Source organism: Erpetoichthys calabaricus, chromosome 8 (assembly GCF_900747795.2).
Source record: "Erpetoichthys calabaricus chromosome 8, fErpCal1.3, whole genome shotgun sequence".
NCBI lineage: Eukaryota > Metazoa > Chordata > Cladistia > Polypteriformes > Polypteridae > Erpetoichthys > Erpetoichthys calabaricus.
Window position 1 is genome coordinate 174,800,698 of NC_041401.2, and position 20,867 is coordinate 174,821,564.

Below are 20,867 nucleotides of genomic sequence, written 5' to 3' on the forward strand. Positions count from 1 at the left end.
ATTTTAACAGCTTGAAACCTAGGCTGGAAAACTATCCTAGCAATTCACTCCTCCTGCAAGGCAGCTGTTAGCCAACGCCCCTGACCCCCACAACTACAACTTGCTCTCTCAAGTGGAGTTATGCTGTTTCCTCTTTGCTTCCCCACCCTGATCTCCAACCCTGTTCTTTATTTCTGCCTGTGGATTCCTGGTCTGGATAAAATTTAGACAAGTCTCCCGAGGACACTTTATTTTCAGACCGCAATGCTGAAGTGCAGGCTGTGTGGTCTCACATCCCGCTGCCAGTGTGCATCCGGCCTCAGGTCCCAGTTGACCGCTCAATCGTCATCTCACAAGCTGTCTTCTAGTTAAAGACAGAAAAAAAGTGTGAAGTAACCACAAAGTCAGACCTACAAGCGTTCTGAACAGAGCACAGTACTGATGCTTAAGTAACAGGGATTTCCTTTACCTCTGTGGCACATAGAAAATCTGCTGCAGTTCTTAGAAGTCCACCCAAGTGTAATTATAATTCCCAAAGTGATAATTTTGTTAATAGCATATTTTATAGAAGCATTATTTAAATTGCTCTAAAATAACTAAAATAGCACTGCCACTGGCAAGTGTTGGAAACCTTGAACTTATTATCTGACAGACACATCAATTAACGTTCCAGCCACCTGCAATGAGATGAAAACATTCCTGCTCATGTTTGCGCTGGGCATGTGTGAAGAACAACAATTCTGACCCCTCAAAATAATCATCTATGCTCTGTCCAGCACTCACCACTTCCTTACTGCCATTAGTGCAGATATCTTGCATTTTTCTACGCCTACTATATTCATTAACTTTATTTCTTCATTAAGATTTACAAGAAACATTATAATTGATGGCTTAAACAAGACATTACCATCCAGATTTAAAAACAGTAAAAGGTATGCAAGGCCATCTTTGATGCATGTATTTTGCTGAAGACCAAGGGTGGAAAGTCAGAGATTTAAAAGGAGATGAATAAATTAAAGAGTTCAAAAATAACAAAAAAGGTGATGAAAACAGACTATTTAGTCCAAATTGTGAACTCAACATGGAGTTGGAGTTTAGTCCCTGAGGTGCAAATTTGAACCACATCGCTAGACAAATTGTTCCACATATTTACAATTCATTACCTGCAAAATGTTTCTGGGAAATGCTCTCCAATTTTGTCCCTGCATCCTTTATAAAAAGTTAAGATCATTATCAGATCAGTAGGTAAACCATAGGTGTGAACAAAGGGAAATTAAAGTATTAAATTAACTTACAAAAATTTCTGAACCCCTCTGAATCTAACTATAGAGTTTATTGACACATCTTGTGGGACAGCTCATTCACTTGCCCCATTTTAAATGTTCAAGGCCCTTCTTAGTGTTATGGCCACTCTTCCTTCCAAAAGCTGAGTTGTTGCTAAAGCCCACCTCCTGACTCTTGACTTAGTGAGCCTGAGAGAGCTTTAAATATTCCTTCTTATAATGTAGATTGGGCCCCACATCATCCTTTCTAAACTGTATTTCACCTGTATCAGTCATTCAGCAATTACAAAAAGGACTGGGCTAGTGAAACACAAATGTGAACAATATCAGCTGGTGGCACTCGAGCAATGTGTGTTTTTGCTAATGTGTCTTAAGCCTTTCTTGGCTGTGTGCACTCCATTCGTTTCTTAAATTAACTGGAAGCAGATTCTTCTCAGTTTGTTATCTTTTAAATCTGGCTATTTTAGTTAACCTTTACAGATTATTAACTTTTTGGAATTTATTTGCTTAGAATTTTTTATGCTTATTGGGCTAGCTTTAGTAGTTCTATTTCTCTCTTGATTTCCTTGCTTTGAATAAGAGTAACTTCAGGATTGCCAATTTTCTTTTACTATACCTTGAACATATTGTCAGGACTCTAATTGGCTAATTAAATTTGAAAATTATTCATAGGTTCTTATTTTCTCTGAATTCCTGCACAGAAATAAATAATTCATTGAATGTTTTGAATTACATGTATATATTGACAATGCAGTCTTACATTCTCAAACCTAATGAATTCAGTTAAAAGACAAAAAGGGGGGGGGGGGGGCGAGTGCTTATCAGAACAGCACAGATTTAGGATTTTATTTTTTGATTAATCATCTGTTGCCTTTTCCAATGTTTATACTTTATGGGTATGAAACTAATACTGAATCATTGTTAATTAATTGATGCTTTATTTATTCTTATGCAATAAATTTATAATAATTGCTTTTATCATTAGTTGTTAGCAAGACCTTATTTCTTAGTTAAGGCTGTTACATTGTTTTTGTGAACTTACAAAAATTGTAGATAAATTTGAACCAAGGTAAGGATTTAAACTGAAAATGTTTTCATTAATATTCTGCCATGATTTTTTTTGTGCCCAGGTTAAATATTTGATCAATGAATTAAGTCCAATGAATGAGGATACAGTTAAATGTCCGATTTTGCTACCTGAACTGTAAAATGGCAGTGCGAATTGGAGTTACCTATAGGCTTTGAAGGTGGAACTGGAGACCTCCTAGGCTTACCTACTGCCTAGCTCAAGAATTCATTTGGGGTAGAGGTGGCTGTACATTTGTAAAAGGGAAATCAGTTTAAAGTTCCTTCTAGCAGTCTCTACCTTTGATTACTCTTTAAAAAGCCATTTACCCTGGTCTACCATTTTACTTTCCAATATCTTAAAGGAGTAAACTCAATCTGGAAAGGCTTTTAACCTTCTACAAGTCCTCAATGGTCTTGGTATCCTTGGCACATTCTCAGTTGTCCAACCTCTTATGCTTTGCGAAGGCAATACTGATTTACCTCCAGGACACTATTCTCTAAGTTTATTGCCTGGGCTCCTTTGACTGTAGCTTTCCAGGGGCTTAAACTACATATACTGTACAAGGTATATTGACCTCAAAGGTGGTTTTCCTTCTACACTGGCATATATTATATATATATATATATATATATATATATATATATATATATATATAATCTTCATTTGGATCTTGATCTTTGTTTGTCCGCGAATGAATTAGAAGAAGAAGCACTAGATGGCAGTAGAGAGACAGCTAAAAAATAGGCATTGCATTAAGAATCTCTTCCAGGCTTATACTACTGAAGACTGTAGTACTCTAGTCACACCTCAAAACACAGACATTCAAACTAAACAAATTGTTGTGCTTTAAATTAACTAATCTTTACATATAATCTTCATCTGGATCTTGATCTTTGTTTGTCCGCGAATTCCACGCATGCATAGACCACCTTCCAGTTTAGTACGTTGTTGTTACTCACGGATGTCAACAATGTGCCGGAATAATGAAAGGGGTGGTGGACAGTGTTACGCTGGTTAGCTCCTGAGGCCTGGTTAGAGAATGAGATTGCCGAAGATAAAAGGTACGTGCCTACGTAACATATGAATGAAAGAAAGACAGTGGGTAAAATGAATGACAACGTAACAGCACGTTCCGGAAATTATTATTGTTACGTTGTAGCTGGCCAGTGCTGCGCGTCTCACAGTTGTACCGAGGCTTGCTCACATGTCAGTGAAGTGATCCCTATTTATGCTTTAAAGAGCCTGGATACCTATGTGTCCCCCTTTTATAACCATTGCTCTGTGTATATTGCCTTACTCTTTGGATTGCCACAAAGCAACCTGCGAGACTGGAGAAAGGTTGAGAAGAGATTGTGAGAGGAAACGACAGCATCGTGAAAACGAGACGGACTGTGAACGGAGAGAAGCAGAAATGCTCCTACACCACCACATAATTACTATTCGGACAGTGATTCCGAGTAGGCCGTTCCTATCGAATCAATGTCCAAGGGTTTTGTTTTGTAATTTTGTTTCCCTTATAAAAAATCATAATGCTGTGCGACGAAGGGCCCAGTTCACGACTGGCAGCCGCGTTTAAACAGGGAGCCCTTCACAGACAACTTTAACACGCGCAACATAGTTGGGCACACATGGCTAATATATATATATATATATATATATATATATATATATATATATATATATATATATACACACACAGTGTATATAGACTTTTTATTTTTCTCTTCAGCCTTGGGGCACACCTTCCCCGTGTCCCACAGGCCCAACACAGTCCCAAAGCACTTAAACACAGCACACAAACACTTTTCTCTCCACCTTGGCACCATCACTCCTCCCAGGCAACCTCGTCCTCTTCCTCCCGATTCTGGCTGTGGTGTGGTGGTGGCTGTCCCCTTTTACAGCCCACCCGGAAGTGTTCCAGGTGCTTGACCACCTGGTCCCAATTGCACTTCCGGGTGGGGCTGAAGACTTGTCCATGACGGCTCCAGGATCCACGCAGTACCCCCTGGCTGGCCACCCCAGATACTCACAGAGTTGTGGAGAACTCCATCTCCCATGGAGCCCTGCGGGAAACTGAGGCACCAACGTCACCCAAGGAGGCTGCCACCAAACGTCCCGGGGGAGGTACTGAGGAGCCCATGGCTGCTCCCCCAGAACATGCAGGGGCATACAGGCCGGACATGGGACCCGGCCGCCCGTTACAATATAAATATATATATATATTATATATATATATATATATATATATATATATATAAAAAAATGTATGTATGTATCTATGTATGTATGTATAAAAAATACAACATCTGTCTACTTTTCATGAGAGAACTACTTAAAAGATTTAGATCGGGTATTTTTCTACAACAACAACAACATTTATTTATATAGCACATTTTCATACAAATAATGTAGCTCAAAGTGCTTTACATGATAAAGAAAAGAGAAAAAAAGACAAAGTAAGAATTAAAATAAGACAACACTAATTAACATAGAATAAGAGTAAGGTCCGATGGCCACGGAGGACAGAAAAATCTAAAAAACTCCAGACGGCTGAATGTTCTGGTTGATTTTGCGACTTCTCTCATTGTGCTATGTATCATAGATCACTTGCAGGAGTGAGTATTCGTGTTAATCCGAGAGACATGCAGCGGGCCAAGGGCAGGGTGGGGGGCCCTCCTCACTCACACTCCAGACTCGGGGCGTGTACCTTACCTCTGCTCAGCTAGCGAATGACAGAACTACTTCACGGATTTAGATCAGGCTTTTTTCAGTCATTTGCTTGAACATTCTGGTTGATTTTGCTACTTCTCTCATCGCACTAAGAATCATAGTTCGCTTGCAGGAGCGATATATTTGTGCTAATCTAAGACACAGGGTGCAGGCCGAGGGGAGGGGAAAGAGTGACATCAGGAGTGGGGCGCGGGGCAGGGCCCTCCTCACTATCCTTTTCCCCACGGGGGACGGGTAGTATCTATCTAATCTATCAATCTATCTAACTATATCTATATGTATATATCTACATATATCTGTATATACAGTATACAGGTATATCTATATATCTGGAGATCAGCCCATCTACAGACAACACACAAGACACAGAGAAGTCCCAAAAATACACACGTTTAATTTTCTTCGTTTTTTACAGCACCGCACAATGCAGAAATCCCCAACAATGCTCACAGTCCTTCTTTTCCTTCCTCCTCTTTTTCCTCTTCTAATCTTTTCTACTGCCTCCACTCCTCTCCCGCAATCTCTGTCCTGTGCGTCTAGACTCCAGCTCTGGAGTGAGGCAGACCGTTTTATAATTCATCCAGATGTGCTCCAGGTGCTCCCTGATGACCTTCCTTCCAGGTGTACCTGGTTCCTGTTCCGGCAGCACTTCCTGGTGTGGCGGAAGTGCTGCAGTCCATGGCTCCATAACCATCCAGGCGCCGCCTGGCGGTGGCCATGGGCCCCAACAGGCTTGAGTTTCTAAGGTCTGATCCCGTGGCCCTGATGCAAACCAGGGTGGCTGTCCTCTTGTATTCCAGGGGAGGTGTTGTCCCTCTCCCAGTCCTTCCATCCTCCAGGCGTCCCGGCTGGGCAGGAGCCCCAGCCGTCTGCCACATTTTTTTTATTGTATTTGTATTGTATTTGTGTCTTCGACAGTGCACGATCTGCCCTACCCTGTAACAAATTTTCCTGTTTGCAATCAATATGTTCACTTGGCCACACAAAACAATGTATCCAAATATAAAAATAGTGCATCCTAATGGGAATAGTGTAATATGCAGCAGGTGGGCAATAATTTGTTATGTAAAAATAATTTCACTATTCATTGCTGTACTTCTTTTAAATATAAAGTCACAATGAGTTTGGTTTTAAATGCAATGTTTAAAAAAAACTCACAAAAATTTATTTTACAAAAACTAAAAGGGTGAAATATCAGCCTACAGATGTGTCTGTGAAAAAAAACAAAAAACAGCCCAGCTAGTTAAAGCAGCAAGTGCTCACTGATTATCAACAACTGTTACATGATAACAAGCATTGGTTATTGTATTCACAATACTGTGTCCTGAATCCAAGAAAGTTCTGACACTTCTTACTGTTCCCATACTACACACTTCAGAATCTCAGTCTCACTGAAGTCTGCTTTCTCTCTACTTTGTTCGCTAATTGACTATAACCTCATTGTTGCTTCCAAATGTGTGTTATAAAATGTGGCAATGCAAAATCACTTATGTTCTCTACGTGCATGTCATTGGAGAGTACAAAATGAGGAGGACTAAGAAAGGTTTCGTAAACCCATTTTACCTGGGTCTGTGAGGTCACTTTTGTTAAAATACTAGGTTTGTGCAAATTTGATTTATAGGTTCCATTTTTTCCTTTAAATCCTAAATTGTTTTCATTATGAATTGGCTAAACATGAAACCAGTTTTTATTCACATTCCCTTTTAAATCCTTGTAACCAGAAAAATAAAGTACTTTATAACTTCCAAACGCTACTTGGAGACAATTTTGAAAACACACAAAGGAGAAAACTGTTGATCATTGTACAGTAAGTGCTTCATCACTGTATATCCAAAGCACAGCTACAAAGTACAGACAGAGACTGTCCTTCAACTTGCAGTTTATTTGGCTGCCAGCCCATCTAATTTCATGGCCATGCTTCCTTGCAAGATTCAAAGATGCCAGCATGATTTACTTCATGATGAACTTACTGTAGAATACTGACTGCTGGTACTGCAGTCTAAACTGCTGCCGTTAGAAACACTGTTCTTGAAAGCAACCTTAGTTTTAAAATTTCTTCCCCTCCCTCTTTTCCCTCTGCCAAAAATCACTTGTCAAATTGAGCTTTGCTTCACTTGCCTATTTCTGAATTTAAAAACGGAAAAGACCCTGCTGTCTAACTCATCAGGATTTAACACATGCTTCAAGTCATCAAGAGGCTAATTTGTCCAATTAAGTGTGGGACAAACTATATGGCACTCAAAATCTTTGAAAAGCAAATAAACCGTGTTAGTCATGTGAATATATTCTTTTGCTATTTGTAAACTGGATCCACTGAACTCCCAGTATATCATTGTAAAGCCAAAATCCACCCTGTAAAGAACTCCTGCAATTCTAAAAATGATACATTACCATAATGTCTTACAAGGTTACTGTATATCCCCTACATCCCTGCATTGATTGCCTTTAGATTTGACTTTCTCTGGTCATTTTAAGGTGGGATTTCATACTTGACTTTTCTAGGTCAGATTGTTGGTACAGTACCTTGCACAGGATGTTAACCTCATATTAAAACCTTGTTGCCAAGGATATGAATTTAAACCTTGCAACAGTCTAAAATCATTGCTGGTGTTGAACATTATATGACAATTTTTAGGACTTTTCTGTTGTATGTGTACAGCAGGGAGTGATTAGCTCCATGAATAAACAAGGTTTATTGCAGGAAATGCTCTACAGAAAGGTAATAGCACTGCTTATAGCGGCAAAAAAAAATACCAATCATGACACAAGCAATATTTTATGCTTAGCACGTATTAAATTGTCATCTAACATGCAATCCATGTTAGTCTCCGTTGTTAAAGACACCATTTGGAATGTGGTTGAAAGAATGCAGTGGCAGCAGTATAAGGATGCTTGTGCACTCTCTCTCACTACATTATCCGAGACACTCTTAGTGCACTGGCTGTTAAAAAAAAAAAAAATTGTTGTGATCCAATAAAACAATTGCAATATACCTAGGAGCTTAATCCTCTACACGGAGCTCAATGAAATTGAATACTTATTAAATGTTACTGTCACTTACTTTTCAAAAAATCTCAAATTTCACAGTAAAGTGCAACCAGTGAAAAGTGAATCTTAAACTTCACACCACAGAGTGACCAAAGATGATTCTGAAATCCCTCAGCATAAGCCAGTTATGACAAGTCAAATCTCAGATATATATCAATACAACAAAGTGTAATCTCTATTCCCAAAATACAAGACAACCAGATAATTTCAAGTCAGAACTGTCACAGTACAAAGAATGTTGAATTCAATTTGGGAAGTTAAAGTTTACTGTATTTCAGCCGGCGGTAGCAGACAATCTGTTGTATTGTATGTAAAGTTGTGAATCCAAAAGTCAGACTGAATGAAAGATCCACTGTCCACTGATTTTGGGACAAATCAAAACCGTAAATCAAAAACTAGTCAAGCTTAAAATAAAAGCAAACAGGAAAAAAGACCATCGGCCATATACACACAAAAGGGAAGAATTCATAGTTAAACTATTTAAACTATAGCCCTATATCGGTCTTAAAGTCCATCACCCCATGTTATATAGTACAAAGAGTACACCCGATGAGCCTCAATTAGGGCGACACACATGTTGTGTATTCTTTGTATTATTTGGCAGATACTACATATATAACATGCCTAAGATCTGCTTCTCGAAACCGATAGGGTGTGGCAGATGTTTGTCGACTGGCTGACTAACCACAAGGTGCCTCAGACTCTCGCAAGACTTCATGGGAGCTGAAGTTGCATACAGCCCTGTTGGGATCTGGGGGCTCCGCCAGAGGGTGCTACAGCTGCTCCTGAGCCCATGTGGGTGGTTCTTTCACCACACCCAGAAGTAATAAATAAATAAAATAAAAGGTTACGTGTGTATCCTTCTGGTTGGTATGTCTCTAATGCATCACAAATATTTCCTGTAATAAAATGCATTAACAGATGGTGCATCACAAACATTAACAGTTTTTACAAATCCCATATCAAATGGCATACAACAGAGACACAACCATTGCATGGTGTACTGCAACTGTTAAAGCAGAGGTCTATATAGATTAATTTGTATACCATTCCCAAGAATGTTTATGTCAAAGACTTCAAGTTTTCTTTGATAGTTTTGTATGTAGTTAAGTATAGCTGTGGGCACGAGTGTGTTATTATATGCATTGTTATCTCAGCCAGAGTCAAGTACGCTACACTTGATGCTGCCAAAATAGACTGTAATTCTCAGAAGCTCTATAAGAGAATAAGTGGGGCCCAGAAGCTGGACAGATCAATGGGCTTAGAAAACTTACGGATGGTTTGAAAGATATAGTTTGCTTTTCAAATCGTGACAGATCATCGCTGAAACCAAATGTTACAGCTAAAGTGGTGACAAGGGTCCCAACATCAATTGCAAAAGTTTTGCTGCTCAGTCAGCACTAAAGGGCCTAGAAGGCCTACTCATCTTCTGGATAAAGTGAAAACAAGTATTAACAAAGGTGTATTAAGATTTAAGTAATGCTATAAAAAAGAAAAAGCTGTGTTAGCAATTTTACATCTTCGTAGATGGCAGCAAAGGGAAAGTCCCTGTTCTTGAGAGGCACTGCATTTGTGTGAAACCCTCTCCGGATAGCATAGCCACAGTCAAAAAAACATCCGGCTTTCCAGTATTAACATGAGAGGCTGTTTCTCTCAAAAGGAACATTTTGTTGACCTGCAGTTAAAACTAAAAATGCCAGCTCAGAAGCATGAAACAGTTATTGGTCCATATATTTTTTTAATTTTTATTTTGAGTTTAATACTAGATTAATCTAAAGAAGAGGACTTAAGACATGTATACTGTTCAGAACTAATGATTATGAATGCCAGTAGCTGGAGCAGTTAGCTAATTAGGGTGAGGGAAGGAGTTTAGGCCATTTATTATTATTATTTTTTTTCACCTTTAATAGGTAAGCATGACCTGTTTACTGCGTTATGTCTAAAATATACACTTACATTCTTCTTTTAGAAGAATGGCTTTCCCTACATGTTAGAAACATATTAACTGGTATATCTTCTTTACAAAAAAAAAAAATACCAGTATTTATGCAAAAAACAAAGGCAGAAAAAAAATATAGTTGCTAATTTCAGAACAAGAGAAGCACAAAAATGACAAGGAGCAAATTATTAATTCTTTTAAATATGCATGTCTATTTTTCAAATGCACACAAATTTTACTGGAATTTAGGTTTTCAATTTTAAATAGGCTAACACAATGAGGAGGAAATATTCCCCTCTAATTGAAAAAGCAAAATCAATTATGCTGTCCACATTATAGGAGGTCAGAGTTCTTCATATACTTTTTTCTCTGTATGTTGCTTATACTATGTCTCTTCCACATACATTTCCACTTGTTCATGTTCCATTTCAACCTCTTGCACAGTATGTTCCAGATAGATAGTACTGTACCACACTGAGACATGTTCCGAACCAATTTCTACGTGCTCTTCCAGCCATGCTTCAGTAGTCTGTCCATCAGTTACCTCACAGACTTCAACCTCTGCTGACTTTTCCTCATTATCCTGAAAATGCTGATCTTTACTCTGCTCTACTTCAACAGGACCCAACATGCATCTGAACAGCTTCAACCACTTGCGATGAATCAATATTAACTTTCTCCACAGATAAATGTTCTACACAAACATCCTCCAAAAGTGTATCTGCTGTTTCACCTGTTGTGACATGATCCTGGAGTATTACCTCAGTCAAAACCCATTCATGAATGTTGTGACAGTCTTGAAGATGTGTGTGCAAGTCAGATAATTGAGTAAACCAAAGGTCACAAATAGTACAATGATTAGGTTTTTCTCCAGTATGTATTACCAGATGGTTCTTGAATTGTTCTCAGCTATCAACATCCACGCTCTGTGGTGGTGTAAGGCTTGTTGAGAAGCCAAGGCCCAAGGAGTAACGACCACCTTTTTGTTGAGTTTGGGAGTGGAAAGATACTGTATTTAATCATGTCTACAGTAGGGACAACATACTTTAAGAATGAGTTTCTAACCATTACAAAGTCATGATGGACAGACTGAATGAACAATGGAAGATAGACCAATTCACTGACATAACTTTAATCGTGGATAGTAAACAGTTCAGGGCTAAAAAAGCTGTCCTTATTGTCTGCAGCCAGTTTTTTTTTAAATTATTTTCACGATTTTAAAACGGAACCTTTGCTGGAAATTGGAAGGTGTAAAGTAACATGGCTTTTCGTCATTTGATTGAATTCACCTACATGGCTACACTTGCAGTTAATGGTCATGAAGAAATAAATGATGTATGGAAAGCTGCAGAGTACTTACAGATGCAAGGTACAAAGTCGGTTCCCTAGTGTCAACAACAAAGGGACCAACAAAGAAGAGCAAAGCTAAAAAAATGAAAGTTTGCTGAAACATCAAATGTGATTACTGAAACTTTGCCTTCGGTAGAAACTGAGTCAGTAGAGATCAAAGTTTAGATATCAGGTGGAACTATTGATGAGGAGGAACAAATTGAAGTTTTGGAAGAGGTAGCAGAGACAGTAAAAAAAGCTGAGAATTCCCAAGGGAACTCTGATGATTCTGCATTAGCTTTGCTAGCTGATATCACTAGCAAATATCAGCAAGGGGAACAGAATTTGCAAGCTATAAGAAAAGGATGAACTAGAAACCGTTTCAGAGAACCAAGAGGAAACTGACGTGGTCAGTCCCCTTAAAACGAAGTTAAATTGAAGTTGTAGAAGTGCCGATCACCCAACTCAATAATGTGTTTCATTGTGACAAATGTGATCACTCTTTCAAACTATATTACCACTATAAGCAGCACTCGAAGTTGCACTCAGACAAAGCCTATATTTACCCTCACTGCAGCAAATATATTCATGTGAAAGCGCTATCAAACGTCATGTGACCTGCAACCATTGTGACGTGGAGCAGGCTTGTCATCACCAGCCTCAGAAGATGGTTCATGTGTGTGCTTATTGCGAAAAACAATTTGACTATTTTGGCCATTTCAAGGAACATCTCAGGAAGCACACAGAAAAAAAAGCCATTTGAGTGCCTAAATTGCCATGAACGCTTTGCCTGAAACAGCACTCTAAAATGTCACTTGGCAGCATGTCAGAATGGTGCTGGTGATAAGAAAGGAAGAAAGAAGCTCTATGAGTGCCAGGTATGCAGCAGTATGTTTAACAGCTGTGAGTACAGGCCATTAAGACTTAATGATCCAATACTCAGTAGTAACTAACCTGGTCCAAATAATCCCAAACCCAATTCAAGAAAAAATGGGCCAAAACATTGTCAATGGCTATTATGACAGCACGTCCAGATTTACAAAATAGTGTACAAACCTGGCTGGTAGCACATCATTTTATATTGTGGCTAATCACAGATACACACTTTACAGCTCTCGACATAATCATGCTTCTATTTGGTTGCGTCTCCCTGCACTCCAATTACAACGCAGAGTGGAATGTGTCCTTGGTATGTTCCACACAACCACGTTGAGAGAGGAATGTGTTTATCCATGTATGGTGCATCTGAGATGTCGCAAACCAGACCACTGGATTAAAGAATACTCTGAGATATCCTGGTAGACATAGTCACCTGGTGCTACATACTGTAAATAAAATATACTGCTCACAGTAAGGCAACTTTTTCATTATTATTCACAGAGTAAAGAACTGTGAGGTTGAGGCTTTGTTAACAAAATGATTCGCATGGGAGATTGCTTTGAGTTTAGAAGTGATAAGTACATACAGTAAATACAGTAAAAATGGCCATGCACTATATCATATTTATCAGCTGTTTAATCAGTGAGAGTAACTGACTCAGTGTGAAGTAGGCTATTACCAAAAAAAAGTATGTTTAACTAGTTTTATACATATGTATATTCATTATAGAACAAAGAAATTTCTTTCAGCCTTACCTAAAAGATGACGTAGGTTTAGCCACGTGATAAACTGTTGTTTCTTATGTGTGTCTATATAAGCTACATCTAGTCAGAGTGGCTCAGGCAGAGTGAGAATTCACTTGCCACTCACTAAAAAATCTGTTGAATTAAAACATATATATTATACACATATCATATACTATGTAATAATAATATGTAATATGTAATAATATGTATAATATATTATATAATATTCACACAAATACACTCACGCACAAATACACACATCAAACACTTTGCAGAGTGACTTACACACAGTTAAAAGAAATCAATGACACTCCCACTACCTTATTTCCCCCTAGGGTTAGTAAAATACAGCATATGCCATTTATTAATTGATTAGTACTTGTTCCTGCTGCAGGATAGCCTAAGGCCCTCCAAGACACAAAACATGGATTAAGGGTTTTTAAATAAAGTTGATGATGACATATACAGTATTTGTCTTACCGTACAGACAGGGTGAAGTCTCCAGGGTTGCTTTTGCTGGGTCTTGCTAGGAAGCTTCCATGCACCCCTCTGGTCAACAGCAGTTCTTCCGCGTCTATCCCAGAAATGTTTGGGTGAAACCACCTACAGGGAATTAAAATATTTTTTTCATTTAATATAGCTAACACAATCACTAGCCAATTTGAAAAGCAATTCAAATTACAGTAGTTTTATGAAGGCTTTCTCATTGTCACTAACCAAATAATAATTTATTTAGCTTGAAGCCTTGGTCACTTTGGAGTGACACCTTTATAGGTTCGGAGTTCAAAATGCATTTATCAGCTGCACATCAATAAAGTATACACTAGTTGGAGCCAAGAAAATATTAAATGTTTATATTTACAAGCACATCACTAAGAATTGAATAAAGATTACACAGATTAAATGTTGCAAAATAAAAAAAAAAAAAAAAAGTTAATTTTACAAAGTCAACCACAGAAAGCTAATTGGCGTACGTAACTGCAGAGCCTTCCATTGTATATAGCATTTATATAAAGATACAAGCCACATATTAGACTTACCAACCTTCTCTGAGAGAGGAGGGGTGGCTCTGGGAAACAAAGTATATATTGTTCCAAAGCTCACTAATTATATCTTCCCTAATAAATTACAGTATCAAATCAAAAGCAGTGGAAATCAGATTGATTTGGATGTTCTTCTACATGCTTCCTACAGTAATTTCAATCAATTAAAAAAAACGTACAAATAACAGATTAAAAAGACAACTCCAAAAGTGGCGGTAAGGGCAAGTGAATTTATTCTCTGTGTCCCCCTTCCTACTCTACAATTTTCAAATTATAATTTATTACATACAGAAATTATTCCATAATTATTAATTCATTATCTTCTTTTGGTAATGTAATGCACCTTTTGACTTTTATCTCCCAATTACTGGTTGAGTTACTTAAGTACACTTGCAGATAGAAGAATAATAAACATCAAGAATTTTAAATGAAATAAAGTTTTTGGTATTATATTTAATAGAAAACATGAAAAAAATTGAAATAAGTGCAATGTCATGCATAATACAATCCTAATATGCAAATGAAAAATTTGACATATGATTGCAAATCTCATGTACGTTCATGTTATTGGTCCAGATGGGCATTTTAAGAGTTAAAAAAATAACCAGGATGTGCAAGTTAATTGGTGAATATACATTGGCCTGGTGTGGATTATAGTGGGTGATTATGAGTATAGCCTATGACTGACTAGAGACACATCCAGTGCTAGGTTGTGCTTTGGGTTTCATACAGCCAGGATACATTTTGACAACTGTGATTCATAACTGGACAAAGTGGGTTAGACAACAGATAGTTAGATGGCTGAAATTTTTGTTTAAGTTTATTACAACTGACATACACAACCCTTGTTGTCTGGTTGAAAAGAAAAATGATTACATCTATATACTGTCTTGCAGTGCTATGGAGCAAAGCATACAAAGAAAGTGAGTGACAACACAGATGAGCCCACAGATTGGTTTCATCTAACAAAGCTAGTTTCTGCATTTTGTTTTAAACATGGATGTAAAAAACAGCTCCACTAATAATCCAGATCACATAAATATAGGTGTCAGTTTCCACTTAATTTCAAAGTGAAAACAAATAATATACACCCTGCAGGATACTTAAAATTGCAAAATCATGCATATTATAATGCACAACTACTCCTGTTTTACTGAAATTGACAGAATGAAGAAAAAAAAAAAACCCAACATAACAGTAACTGTGGTATGTGAAAAACTTGGGACACCCTTCTAGTTAATTAATACTCTTTTTAAGCTCTATAAGCTTGATTGATTAAGCCTCAAATTAAGCCATGCAAAATAACAATTTCAGAGCTAAATAAATGCTCTGATTCCACTAACCTCTTACAATGTGTTATCTATTCTCAAGCAACCAGAACTCCTCTAATTAGTTGACTGAGGACTTGACTATAAATATGATTACTGCTTGTAAAGCAGTGAATGGATATATTGAAAGAAATTTAAAAGCTTTTCTGTTAAATTCAGCAACTCATATAACTAAAATGTTCAGGAATCTGAACCAATCAATATTTATTACTTGTAAAGGCTATATTAACTTCAGTAAAATAAGCATATTGAACTGAGGCACCCAAACACTTATACACCAGTTATGTATAACATAGTAATTTGTTAGTGCTTCGTTAAAGATGGACTTTTCCCTTAATTATTTTTACAATTTCTTGGAAAAAGAGAAAGACATTTTCTATTCCAGTAATTAACAATGCACGTGCCTCTTTAAATTTACCACCATACTTGCTGAGTCTACATGGCCGAGGCCTATCTGAGACAGTAGCTTGTCTCCACCAGAGATAATTTGCAGGGCTAAGCATGCTAGCCAACACCACAAACAGCTATATGGGCCTTGCGATACAAGTATTTAGCAGCAACCAGCTAACCACCCCCACACACTTATCATTCCAACTGATAAACAGAACTGGAAACTGCTTCTGGTGCTTCTCATCAGAGACTATAAATGGGGAAAAAAATAAACTTATAGAAAAAGAAATGGGTGACCACCAATCCATGTGTATGAAAATAAATTAAATTAGTGGTCAGTTCATAAATTCAAATCATTTACACATATATTTTTTAACCTGAATGCCACTAGAGGAAGCAAAGGTCAGTAAAGCAGTTATCATTATCTACTGTAAAATAGCATACATCTTTTAGTACCACTGCAGTACTGTGGCACACGACAAATGACCAGACACCTAGGCTGCATTTAATTATTATAATTCTTTGTTCTAAGGAAAATCTTAATAAGATGTAGAGTAGAAAAGGTGATGGGCATGGTTAAGAATTTGAATGACTTTTGACAAGGTATGGTGTCCGATAGGATTAAAGCAGCAACTTGGCAGGCTGTTATATATAAGAGGAAAAATTAAATCTCAATAAAATGAGAAAGCTTTAACTTAAAAGAATACTCCTCCAAAAATATTTTTAACTGTTATTTACCCAATGTTTAATGAAATGGCTAGAAAAAAATTTTAATCTCAGGTTTTTATGGAGAACAGAAATGAAGTTCCTGATGCAACATGCTTCTATGGGGCCAACTCTGAACAAACAGAAAACAATACCAAAAAATAAAGGAAAAAAAAAATCTCAAATTTACTCATATTGCATGCTCCACATGTCAGATACCCAGTATTTGCTCAGAAAGTCACAGACACATCTATTTTTCCTAAAATATAGCAAAATATTGAAACCTGCCTCTCCACTCATTCATTGGTTTGGAGTTCAGCCCAGTAATAGCTCATTCATTGTCTACCAAGGAACTTCATACATTAATAACATTGTACAGCGTCTTACAGTTAGGAAAAAAGTGAGTAAAAACATTATAATGTGGAAGGTATGCCCTGTATTTGTGCAAATCTGAAGTGTTTCAACAAATAGAAGGTCAATAGAATGGCGCAGTTTCACAAACCGCTGTTGAAAAACACAAAAACATGGCGCTGTGGCTTAATGTCCAACAAATAAGACGAGAGGTGGGTCTTCAATTCAAAAGCTCAATCCCATTTGAACACACTCCGAGCTGTTCAAGTGAGGGTTCCCAAATTTCCTAGGTTGGTTTAACAAAATTTAAGCAAAAATACCTGTGTTTGGGAAGTTGTGAGCATTTACTGGATACTTGACATATGGATCATGTGACATGAATAAATTAAGATTGATTGAGATGTTTCTTCCTGTTTATTCAGAATTGGTCCCCATATGAAGGAACTTTTTTTTTATCTCCATTCTCATCCATTTCCTTGTCCATTACCACAAACACAGGGAAATTAACAGATAAAAAATTATATTTCGGTGGAGTATTTCATTAACAGTTACATGAAAATACAAAAAAATTCAGCAGCTTAAGTGAAATAATGAAACAAAACTTGTTTAATACAATGCTTTTCACAGTGAGTGACAAGCAACTATAATAGAGCAATACAGTACGGAAGAGATTTATATATAAAAAAAAACTAAAACAGCCTAAATAGAGGAAATTTCTAAACCAAATGTAACCAATCACAAAAAAAAAAAAAGCTTGCATACAAAATCTGTCTTACTGTTTTCGCAAATCAGCTACAACATTAAAGCCACCTGTCTAATATTAAATGGGTCTTCCTTGTGCCACCAAAACAGACCTGTTTGAGGCACAGACTCCACAAAACCTCTGAAGGCTGTGGTATCTGGCACCAAGATGTTAGGTGCAGATCCTTTGTGCCCAGTATGTTACAAGATGGTCATCCATTGGTTGGATTTGGTTTTCTATCACATTCAAAAGATGCTCAATCGGATTGAAATCTTGGGAATTTAGAGGTCAAGTCAACACCTAGAGCTCTTTGTCATGTTCCTCAAACCATTCCTGATCAATTTTTGTAGTGTTGTAAGGTGCATTATCCAGCTGAATATGACCATTGCCAAGAAGGAATGTTCATAGTCTGCAAAAATATTTAAGTAGGTGGTATGTGACACAGTAACATCCACATGAATTCCAACAGAATATTGCCCAGAGCATCATACTGCCTCTGCTGGCTTGCCTCCTTCCCATAGTGCACCCTGCTGCCATCTATTCCTCAGGAAAGCAACACAATCGCACCTGGCCATTCATATGAGCTGAAGGAAAAAGTAATTCATCAGACCAGGCCACCTTTTTCCATCGCTCTATGGCAGGGATATCCATCCATCCATCCATTATCCAACCCGCTGAATCCGAACACAGGGTCACGGGGGTCTGCTGGAGCCAATCCCAGCCAACACAGGGCACAAGGCAGGAACCAATCCTGGGCAGGGTGCCAACCCACCGCAGGACTGGCAGGGATATTCAATTACAAATTCATTTGGGCCAGATTTTCAAACCAAAAAATTTAGCTGAACCTGACATTTTCAGTGGCTGATAAGCAGCAGGTAATGACAAATTTTAAATCAACACAAATGAATGTATTTAAAAACAAGAAATGTTTATTCATTGTTTCCATTTTAAACATGGTCACATCTAATACAGGCACATCAAAAAATGTATAAAAAAAACAAAAAAGTTATAACTGAACCGAATCTGAGGTAGTAGCAATAATTTTTTTCCACTTTTGAAATAAACAAACATTTTGCTAACATCTGACCCAGGCACATCTCAAAGTGTATAAAAATCAAAAAAGTGCAAAGCATTAGCAATAACATTTGTTTCCCTTCTGAAATATGAGATCCTCATCCGATTTAAAGGGGTGGTCATGACAGGCAAGGAATTTTTGTTTTCAATGAACTTAAATTATTTCATTCACACGGTTTTAATTACTCATATGACAGAGGTTAAATTTGAATTCCACAACAACGCCTTTCCCATGGAATTTTTTTTACCCCAGAAAAAAAACTACCTGAGTAAATGTTTAAGAGCAAGGATGCACATATGGCGTGAAAGTGGATTGGTACATTTATTTTAAAATGTCTTTGTACAGAGTTCCTGGGTGTCAAGTAATGAATCATTAATTATAATTATTACTATTATTATTTTTACTAAATTATTTTCTATGTTTCTTTGTTGATTAATTCCCATTGAAGAATTTATTGGTAATAGAACATGTTGTGTGCACGCCAAAACGACTGAAGTAATAACTAACAACGTGGCATTTTTGGATACCATTTTAATAAAGTTTACTGTCTTCCGTCAATCACAGAGCAGCCCAGTAAAGCAAGAGTAATACACCTGCAACCTTACAACACAGACTTCATCACATCACAGTGTATAACAGTGGGCAGGCAACTGCTCATACTTGTTTACTGACGGACAGGCTGACATTTTGAATGGAGCATGCCTTAAATGAAAAGAGAAACGGCATGCCAACACAAGGAGATTGGTGAAAATCACACCTTACTGTAGTGTGCCTGTGTGAAATCAGAAGGGACAATTTGAATTCCATGGGGCAAAGATATCTTCATAACCTATATGATGGGCAGAGGAATTTCAAACATTTTGCTTGCCTAACTTTTGTTTTGATGATCAGTTGCGTCATATTTTGCCCTTTGTTCATTATTCCTACACAAGTGTAACCAGCCTCTCGTTGAAATTCATGGCAGTCTCCTCAGCAGAGCTGTGTACTCTGAGATACTTTCCCGCGCAGGTCTCCACCTCTGATGTCATTTTCACTGCGAGTCCCTCACACCCAGTGTAGGATATAAACCAGCCTTTCTGCGGCTCAGGGATATGCAAGGGGAGCCCGTACTGTTAAGAAAAAAAAAAAAAAAAAGAGGCCTTTTGCATCTGTTACAATATAATTAGTTTAAAGTTTCAATTATTTAATTCAACACTGGTGAACTAAGTAGAAATGATAATTGCCAAACCTATTTTTGTTCGCATTTGCTATCATTTTAGTTGCTGCCTGGAGCCCTGGCAGGACCATAGGCTGGGCCACATGGAGGATGCTTCTGGACAGCATGTGGCTCATGGGCTGCCATTTGAATAGGCCTGATCTATGGTCCAGTTCTAACACTCATGTACCCATTGTGGGAGCTTTAGTCACTGAATTGGGTTCAGCATGGGCACTAACCTGATCTGCACCTATGCAGCCCCAGAACAGCAAGCTGAGATGCACTATGCCTTCTGATACCTTTCTCAGCAATTTGTGCTACAGCAGTTCTTCTGTAGGATCAAACCAGATGGGCTTGTCTACTCCCACAATGTGCATCAATGAGACTTGGGCACCCATGACCCTGTTGGCGGTTCACCGATTGTCCTTCCTTGGACCACTTTTGGTAGGTACTAACCAAGATAGCATTAACCTTAAATGGTGTGAGGCTAAAAGTTGCCAGAAGTGTAGTAAAAAAGGTATCACACAAAAATATCAACAATGGTTTAATGTCACAGTTTGCTCCTCATCCTTAAAACTGTTTTTTTTACTCTTTCTCCAGAAATATATGCCCCAGAAAATCACTGGAAGTTCTGGGTTGAAGAACCACCCAGTAATGGCAGTCAGGAGGTGGACAGAACCTACCTCTTCTTGTCACATGACTTGGGAACAACAAATGGAGGCAGACTAGACTAGTCACTTTTAGCTTGCCTCCAGGGAAACAGAGGGACTGAACTCCATGCTGGTCACAATGTGATTACTGCATACAAAGAATTGGTACTCATCTCTTAAGAGAAAGTAGGAGTCCAGAAAATGCTCAGGAAAGCTAACTGCCAGAAAGAGAAAAAAAAAGGCTGTGTTGTGTATGACTGCAAAAAACGGATGAAAGTGCCTTCTGTTCTTGCTGCTACATTTGAAAAGAAGCCTTAAGCCTATAAACTTTTCTAAAAGCAAAGAAGTTTTATTTTACCCAGATAAACAGATTGAAAGGTGAGTTT

At 37.8% G+C, this 20,867-nt stretch overlaps 1 protein-coding gene and 1 pseudogene across 2 annotated transcripts in view; one reads left to right on the plus strand and one right to left on the minus strand.

The window, feature by feature from the left end:
• ptpn11b (protein tyrosine phosphatase non-receptor type 11b) overlaps window positions 1-20,867 on the minus strand; it is a 181,572-nt gene that overhangs the window by 67,146 nt on the left and 93,559 nt on the right. For both annotated transcript variants that reach the window (XM_028807847.2, XM_028807848.2), the window contains exon 2: window positions 13,483-13,605. In XM_028807847.2, coding sequence (XP_028663680.1) covers window positions 13,483-13,605 — 123 coding nt within the window. The remainder of the gene's footprint in view (window positions 1-13,482; window positions 13,606-20,867) is intronic.
• Window positions 11,294-12,273, plus strand: LOC114656468 (zinc finger protein 131-like; annotated as a pseudogene).